This window comes from Osmerus eperlanus, chromosome 28 (genome assembly GCF_963692335.1).
Source record: "Osmerus eperlanus chromosome 28, fOsmEpe2.1, whole genome shotgun sequence".
In the NCBI taxonomy this organism is placed as follows: Eukaryota; Metazoa; Chordata; class Actinopteri; order Osmeriformes; family Osmeridae; genus Osmerus; species Osmerus eperlanus.
The window spans coordinates 590,408-599,710 of record NC_085045.1 but is presented as its reverse complement, the minus strand read 5'-3'; the positions used below and the strand labels follow the sequence as shown (position 1 = coordinate 599,710).

The 9,303-nt window shown below is 46.5% G+C and overlaps 1 protein-coding gene across 1 annotated transcript; it reads right to left on the bottom strand.

The window, feature by feature from the left end:
* Positions 1-631: 631 nt before the first annotated feature.
* On the bottom strand, positions 632-3,609 carry prdm12b (PR domain containing 12b). Its single transcript, XM_062454585.1, has 5 exons — positions 3,140-3,609; positions 1,789-1,979; positions 1,458-1,613; positions 1,251-1,365; positions 632-1,107 (listed from the first exon to the last, which is right to left on the bottom strand). Exons 1-5 carry the CDS (start codon positions 3,351-3,353, stop codon positions 632-634), a joined length of 1,152 nt encoding a protein of 383 aa, XP_062310569.1. The 5' UTR covers positions 3,354-3,609.
* Positions 3,610-9,303: the final 5,694 nt, after the last annotated feature.

Genomic DNA, 9,303 nt, shown 5'->3' with positions numbered 1-9,303 from the left:
TGTGGTGGTGTGGTGGTGTGGTGGTGTGTTGTGTGGTGTGTTGTGGTGGTGTGGTGGTGTGGTGGTGTGTTGTGGTGGTGTGTTGTGGTGGTGTGTTGTGTGTTGTGGTGGTGTGGTGGTGTGTTGTGTGGTGTGTTGTGGTGGTGTGGTGGTGTGGTGGTGTGTTTTGTGGTGTGATATACCTGTCATCTTTCCTACCAGTGTGAACCAAGCAGCCAGCAGTAGTGTTTGGTGTTTGTTGGGGCCTACTGGTTGAAGTCGCAGGTTCAAATCCCCACTGTACATTGCTTTGGAGAAAAGGCGTCAAATAGACGTGATGTTGTGTGAGTCAGGCGGGATCTCCTCATCTCCCCCTGCCGCCTCACAGGCAGAGGGCAGTGTGTGTGTGAGGGTGTGTGTGTGTGAGGGTGTGTGAGGGTGTGTGTGAGGGTGTGTGTGTGTGTGAGCGCATGAGTGTGAGCGTGTGTGTGAGGGTGTGTGTGTGTGAGCGCATGTGTGTGAGCGTGTGTGAGCGTGTGTGTGTGTGAGCACATGTGTATCTGTCATCTTTCTATCTCTCTGTCTGCTTCAGATGTATACACCCTCCTACTCCTCTTCTCCCACCCCCCAGCCCCCAGCCCCCCTCCTCCCTCTAAAGCACCATGGTGGAGATGTGATGCACCAGCGAGGCAGGGTGCGGGTGGGGCACCTGGCTGAGGGGAGGGGGGGGCGGGGAGCGAGCCTGCAGCGCCCCCCCGACCCCCCCGACTCCCACCCCGACCCCCGCCCCCCCCGTGGGTCGATGCCGGGCGCTCTTCTGGTGCGCCCTCAGCCCCGCCAGCTGGGAGTAGGCACTCTGGCAGACGTGACACTTGTACGGGCGCTCCCCGGTGTGCAGCCGCACGTGGTTACGCAGCGTGGACGACTGGCTGAAGCGGCGGTTGCAGAAGCGGCAGACGAAGGGCTTGTCCAGCGTGTGGATGCGCATGTGCGAGCGCAGGTTGCTGCGGGAGTTGAAGCCGCGGTGGCAGATCACACAGCGCATGCGGCTGGCCGTCGCCAGGGACGAGGAGGAGGAGGAGGAGGAAGAGGAGGTGGAGGAGGAGCCATCGCAGAGGTGGAATTCATCTGGGAAGGGAGGGAGGGTGAGTGGAGGAGGGCTCTGTGTGTGTGTGTGTGTGTGTGTGTGTGTGTGTGTGTGTGTGTGTGTGTGTGTGTGTGTGTGTGTGTGTGTGTGTGAGAGTGTGTGTGTGTGTGTGTCAGACCCTCACCTGTCTTAATTTTCTTGCTCTGGTCCTCCTCAGTGCCCGGGACTCCAGGGATCCCCAGGAAGGTGTTGTGGGAGTTCCCATACCACACCAGCAGTTCCTGGTCTGGTGGGATAGTCTGCAGGGGGACACATGTTCAGAGGGTTATCTCCTTAATCTCAGCCCCAGAACTGGAGGCCCAGAGTGAGTGATGTGGGACGTGGTCCTCACCTCCACAGCCTTGTAGAAGATGCTGCCTCCCAGCTGCATCACCTCCAGGTTCTGCTCCTGCTCGTTGCGAGCGCACTTGATGTACGTCATCCAGCTTCGCTGGTCCTCTTGGCTGGCGTCGATGAAGTAGCGCACCGAGCCATCCTCGTTGAACACCTGCAGGACACCAGGGGTCAGGAGAGAGGTTAGGAGAGAGGTTAGAGGTCAGAGGTTGCGGCTCTGGGACCATGCAAGGAAACAGGTGTATCCTGACAAAAACCTGTCGTTAGCCGGGCATGCAGACCCACACACAAATGTCTACATCTGGAAGACTGTTAGTTTTTTTGTTTACCTCCCACATGAGGTTGTTGTTCTTGAAGAGGTCAACGTGCTCGGGGGAGATGACACGACCTGTGAAGGGCCCCATCTCTGTTCCCGCCTTGATCCACGTCTTAGAGAAGATGCCCAGGCCCTCACCGGGGACGGAGCTCTGGGCGATGATCACCTCGCTGGGGAGAACCAGGCTGGACAACTTCTGCACCTCTGGAGAGGAGGAGAGGGGAGTAGAGGAGGGGAGATGGGGAGGAGAGGAGAGGAAGGGAGGAGAGGAGGGGAGTCCAGTTAGCATGGTAAAACACGACTAAACTGCAACTTCATGAACAAATGTAACACTGTTCTGTAGATTAAAATGTGTTGAAAACTATAAAAAAAATATTGTACATCGTTCAATGTTGCGCAGTGTTTTGTGTTTTAGGCTGAGGACATACAAAGGCTATACGTGTTCGCTTTTTGCCCGTTGATATCTGAGTCTTCAAGTGAAAAGTCGATGGAATGTGATGTGGGCTTCACGAGAGAGCAGAGGTTTAAACTCCCGGTTCTCGTGCTGAATAGAGCGGTTTGTTCCGCTGCTGACGTGCTGGCTCTCAGCGCTCGTTAAAGGCAAATGGGGAGAGAAGGTTCATTCCAAATTCATTATCCCTTTTAAGAACTTTGTAGCAATACAACAAGAGTGAATGAAACGAGAATCTGTTGAAAGGGTCCGGGAATTTCTGACAAAAAAATGGAAAGACGATTAGGCGTCTGACATGGTGTGAATAGCAATAGAATTAGCCTTCACGGTTTATTAACGGAGGAACACCCGGTCTATAAAGGCGCCCGAAACTGAAAACGGCTACTGTCGCGCAATAGCTGCCAGAACCAAGGAGAGAAGCTGTTCAGAATCTGAAATGGATGAATGGAGTCTAAACCCCGCAAAGCTTTTCAAGAAAAGAGGTTTTCTTTTCTTTTGTGCGCCCTGCAGTGTTTGGGAAACTTTCTCAGGTCAAGCACAGCGATAAGCTCATGAATTTAATACCCCTCTTTAAGTCACAACCAGTTACACGCTGAAGGAGCCTCTAAAAAGCTACCCGGGCCCCGGGTTCGAGGAGGTTAACGCGGTACATGGTGAGAAATACATGGAATCTCACCGTAGAAAATCAACATTTTACGCAAAATTGGGACTGATTTTGTCATAGGTCTAGCTTTCTTTCCAAATGTTTGGGAAAGTTTAGGCTAAACCTGGTCGTTGGCTTTTGTTCCCAATCCACAAAAGCAACTTTTTTTAAACTTCTTATTTTTTAAATATATATTAGGCTACATGTATGTAAAGACATAAAACAGTCTGGGACCACTATGTCAGGAAGTTTTTTTTTTTTTTATCTTACCGCCCGAGAAGGACTGCGCGAGGACCTCTGCGGTAAAGGCGGTTTTGGGACTAATGCTGGTCTTGTCCTCAAACAGGTGCTCCCCAAGCACGTTTCGCCAGCGGCCGTACAGGAAGCTGTGGAGGATATCTGAAGTGATGATTTCAGCCAGAGATAAACTCTGTTTAAATCCAGATTTCAGCACGAGCGTCTCGGCAGGAAGCACGGAACCCATGGTTACCGAGTCTGTAAGTTGTGCGTAAAAATTCAGATTGTTCTTCCCTAGTTTAAAACGTCCACCTGTTACCACCAAAATATAATTAAGTAAATTTTACACTGAGATAAGAAAAAAACAAATCTAGATATTTTACGTCCTCTTTGCTGGATGTAAAAATAAAATATTGAGCCTGTTCCGATTCTCGGTGCTTTTATAGGGTGCTGGTGCGGCCTTCCTAATGATCTGATAATGACCCTCCCCTTCTGTTCTACAGCTTGTTCCATAGCAGAAGCCACGCTCTCAACTGAGTGGCCCCTCCTCGAGAGACCCGGTGTGTGCGTGTGTATTTTCTTAGGCCTAACCTTGGTGTGTGTGTGAGAGACAGAAAGACGGGGAGGGAGAGAGGGGTGCGTGGGTTGTGAGTGTATTGAGGGGGGGAGGGTAAAGGGTCTGTTAACGACAGTGTCAGAATTCGCGAGACCCACCTTGCAACCTTTACAATAACAAGTGATCCACAGCCACGGGTAGGGATATAGGAACAATGTCTCGCGCTGGCATTGTTGCATGCGCGCAGTGAAACGTTGCATGCCACGCGGAGAACCAAACCTGCACACAAACATGACACGAAAAGACTACAAGTTAATCAACTGACATCAGCGAAGCACATCGAGCAAGTAGAATATAGTTTAGGCTATAGTTTAAACACACCCTTATCCACTTCGATTTGACATCCGCACCTCAAGTTATTATATAAAAATCTATACATTAATTGGGCTCACATTTTCAGAGAATTAGATCAGCTTTAGATCTTTATCCATTCAAGAACAAGATACAATTCGAAGAATTCCTTACTATATTTTAAGAACATTAAATGTTCACACGAGAACATGCAACCATATCACCGAATAGGTTACGGTTGTTCCGCAAAATAAAAAAGGATTTGATTTAGGCTTCAATGGAGGCTGGAAAAAGAAACAAGAAAAGATATTCGATGTTTGGATTTCAGATAGGATTGCACATTTTACAATCCCCAACACTGTATTTCTGTTTATGGATCCATTTGTTTTAATGGGTTTTATGAATTGTTTTAGTTTAATTTGGTTTAATTTACTCTCTCTCTCTGTCGGCAGTCAACATATTTTCTCTCTTTCAGGACTCGCGGGCCGGTTTCCCGATCCTCACGCAGAGAGAACATCTTTATTCCAACCCGGCTCGCGGCTCTCCCATTCAGCTCGCCACTAAACAACGTCTGCTGAAAGGAAAGTGCCTCAAATCAATCTTCCACGGTGTTTTGAGAGCAATTTGACATCCATGGTACTCATCTTTTATTTGGATAACTACAAGGGGCTGGTAGCGGGGTCTGGACAAGGTTGCGGTCTGGCGAGAGAGGGGGACATGAAATGAGATGGAAATGCGCGAGAGGCGCGCGAGGTGAGCCGACTGCCTGCCACGCGGTGACTGAGGCTTTGAGGTGAGTGACAGAGGAGGAAAACAGATTACTCCTCAACAGCTGCTTTTTAGGGGAGCCCCCCCCTCCTCCAAAACCTTTTTTCTCCAGATTTTTTTCCCCTCTCCATCAATAGGATTTCCACACATTAAGATTAATTTAAATGTATTAAACGTTTATTGCACTCAAATACACTTGCAGTTCACACGAACAAACAATGTAACAATGATGGGTGATTCATCTAAATTAATATCAGAAAATAAAATGTTTTTATTTTTTATACTGCTGCTGCATTAAATTAATTAGCCTAATCAAAACGAATTAAAACGAAAAGAAGGCCTCTATATAACCTGGTTGTTATTCCTGTGAAATTCTAAAATGTAGGATATTAGGCTGATTTCCGCCAAAACATTAGTTCAATAAAAGAAAATATTTTGATTATAGGCCAATGTTTTTTATTTATTTCAATGTAATTCCCACAGCGACTTGTAGTTAAATACATTATTATCACACGGAGGTGTAGCCTCAATCAGCTTCTCAAAATAAAGAAATATCAGATATTTTATACTGTATCCTGTGATCAGTTCCCGTACATTTTTGTGTTTAAATTACAATATCATATATCTGTCCGGACATTCCACTACCATCCACCTGATCCGGGGCAAGTGCAGGTAAACCTCAGAAGGGAAACGTTGCCCGTGGGACCAGCGGCATCAATCCGACGTAAACACATCGTGGGCACTAGTACCTATTAAATAAAAATCCAATATGGATCGTAATCGACAATACTCGAAAAATGTTTACCTGTAAACAAAATTCGCCTAGTTTGTATATTAAAAACACAAACAGTTAGATAAAGCCCTATTTTAAGATTTGTAATAAGGTTTTTTTTATTATTTTGAAAAATCTCCTACAGGCCTGGTAAACGTCTATGTTGTATTTAAAAAAAGGTAAACGACAACACTGCTAAGATTAATTGAGCCACCGTCCATGCGTAATTTATTTAGCATTCATCTCTTTCCTTTAGTCTCCTGAGGGGTTCCGTAGCACAAAGCAGCAATCTGTCCCCGTGGCTTTTGTGAGCGTAGAAAGGAATAAAAATGAAGAAAGAATAGAGATTTGCAAATGTTTTTCAATTGATTTGACTCAATGAACAGTGGATTATTTTCTTTTCCAAGGGTAACATGGAGGAGTTTGGCTGGAAAGCCACGGTCAAATTTAATAGACGGGAAAGATGTGCTTTATTTGGTAGGATAAAATTTAATTAGCTTAGAACGGCCCTTGAGAGACAAAGGGAACTCAATATGTACCCAATCCGAATCTCTTTGGGGAAACAGACTGTTGAAAGTCAAAAGAAATGTTGAAGAGAATAGCGGGCTCTTTTAGCCGCGCGGAGAGAAAGGCAAGGGCCGGGAGGCGGCAGGTGACTGGCACGCGTAAAAACAAGAGAGACACTTTTGGCACGCGGCTGATTATTTCTCGGTGAAAGACTAAGAGACCGAAATTGAGGTTCCTTCAGGTCTGCCCCACTTAGACCAGCTGAAGACAACACATGAAAAGGACTGAGGAGCGGAGCACGAGGAGAGGGGTGGGCGCTATGCAAACAGAGCCGTTAGGGGACAGACCCTGTCAGAAGTAGTTATGGGAATGTGCCCAAATGGCGGACGAATATTGTTCCAAAGATCTACTTAATATCGTCAACCATTTATGCATATTCATGTTCCGAATGCATACAATATGACGCTAAGCACCAATTCATGGGGCGCGCAGACAGGCAAGGACATGTGCACCCCTTACACCCCCTCCTCGCTCCTTCTTCTATCCCCTGATAATCCGAGAAGAGGGCGCCTTGTCCTGTCCCGCGTCCCGGTGAAAGGAGACGGCTGCTCGGGGCTGAACGCTGGGGGCTTTATCATATCAAATGCTCATTAAACTTCTGTCTGAATTCAGACCTGCCGCCGCTAAACATGGCAATTAAATCGACGTCTACATCGAATAAATTCACATGGCCAAATTAGGCTATACAGGGTTTTCATCGCTCCGTGTAGGGCCGCTAATTAATTTACATAAACATAAATCAACAGACATATGCTTGTATAAACATAGGCCTATAGCGAGGTTGATGTAAATTATTAGGGTACTCTTGATTAAGCAATGGATATAAAGTTGTCTCATAAACAACAGTTTTATTATTATAATTTTGCCAGGTAGGCTCGACTGATCAAGTGCGCCGGGCAAAAACGTTCCCAGCAGATCATATGCTTCGACGGCTTGTTGTATACCTTTATCGATGCAACTTTTGATGAACAAACTTTTGATATTAATTGACAATGTGGTTATTTTTAAGATATTTCTAAATTACCGAGCGCGCGTAAACGTGCCTCTACAGAACGGGTCTAACGGTCTACGGTGAACGGTCTCCGTAAACATTTCAAGAAAATAATAATGTCAAACATTTTTTTTTTCTTATTACTGAAATAATTGAGGTAGAAGCAATGATATAATCACAACTTCCTTCTTTAGGCTAATACAATTAAAAGTAGGCTAAATAACATTAATCAAATCACCAGGTCATAAGACTAAGTCCGTGGGCTAAAACTAAAATAGCCACCGTTTAAATGGGGCACGTGAATGTAACGAACCTACTCTAAGACGTGTGACATTATGCGTGCTTCCAGCAGTTACAAGAGAGCAACCGATGTCACCGTTGCTGGCCCGAAAAAAGCAGGTTCTAAAATATACCTGTAGTTGCACTGTGGAGGTGCTCCTGTGGCCCGCGCGCGGGGAGCTAAAACAGCTTAATTGAAACCTCTCCAGAAGGGTTAATGGCCTTGCACTAACTGATATGGTTTGTAAATTGGGCTCCAATTATCACTCACATTGAAGAGCTCAGTCCCGGTTACTTCTGTCTCAGGGAGCCAGAGAGACGGAGGTCCTGGGAGGATAGAGAGATGAAAAAGAGGATAAGGAAAGGAAGAAGATAGAGAGAAAAAAACACGTGGCAGTATGATTAGGGTGCTAAAATACACAGGTATATTTGAATATGTATGTAAATATATATTTACATAATACATATTTACTTGAACAGTAATAAATATGGACAGCGCCACTGCTGCGAAGCGGAGACAGACTTAACCCTTTCACCCCCGACAGGGGATGCAGAGGATCAGAGGGGTGATCTGAAAACAAGTGTCAAGATTTGAAAACAGCTGCAGAGAGTTAGTGGGGGTCTGGGGAGAGGGGGGCTCTATGGCCGGAGCCCAGTGTCTGCTGTTCTCTCTGGGAGGGGGCAGGGGTCTAGGAGGGGGGGTGGAAGGTGTGGGAGGAGGGGGTGCAGCGGTTCCCAATAACCTGGGATTTAGATCCATTTGACATCCTGCCCAGCAGAACAGGAGAGAGGCTGGGGGGAGGAGATAGGGTGAGAAGGAGGGGAACAGAATAAGGAGAGGAAGGAGGAGAGGAGGAGCAGAGTGGTCAAGGGAAGAGGGAGACAGACAGAGAGAGAGACAGAGAGAGAGACAGAGACAGAGAGGTAGAGAGACAGAGAGAGAGACAAAGAGAGAGGTAGAGACAGACAGAGAGACAGAAAGAGGTAGAGAGAAGTAGAGACAGACAGAGAGAGAGACAGAGAGAGGTAGAGGGAGAGGTAGAGAGACAGAGACAGACAGAGAGAGAGAGACAGATAGGGAGAGAGGTAGAGAGAGAGGTAGAGAGAGAGAGACAGACAGAGAGAGACAGGGAGAGAGGTAGAGAGAGAGGTAGAGAGAGAGAGACAGACAGAGAGAGAGAGAGGTAGATACAGAGCAGTAGTTGATACATGCATTACAGCTTGTGTCTCCTGGTAGTTTGGTTGTGTTCCAGCAAGAGCTTAAATGTTTAATCAGCGGTTAGCAGCAACCCTCCAGGCTGTGCCTTACTTACTGCTCTGCTCACAGATCACGTTACACACACACAAACTCTCCTGCTCAATCACACACACACACACAAAAATAAATCACACAAAAAATAAATATTTTTCTGAAACACACACATGCTTTTTCACACACAATCCCTTAAGTATTTCAATATCTACCAGAGAGAGACGGTCACACATTTATTTTATATTGAAATGGATTGGTTTGAGTAATAATACAATGTAATCATCCATTGTTTTTTCCTCTTGCCTCAGTACCTTGTGTAACATTGACCTGTGTTTTGGAGGCTCTACCAATTCCAGACTCACTTTAAAAAGTCTCAATCAGCCTCCCTGTTAAAATGAAGCAACACACACACAGACAGGCCTTGTCGCTCCCCACACACCCTCAGTTAATCACTCACTCATGTCCCAGTCAGTAGGGTCACGACAGTGTGCTCACTCATCTGTTATGGAAGCCAAATGCTCTTCTGGCAGACTGGCACAGAACACAAGTCTGTTAGAGACACACACACACTCTCTCTCGCTCCCTGGGTCTATTAGACACACACACTCTTTCTCTCTCTCTCCCTGGGTCTATTAGACACACACACTCTCTCTCCCTGGGT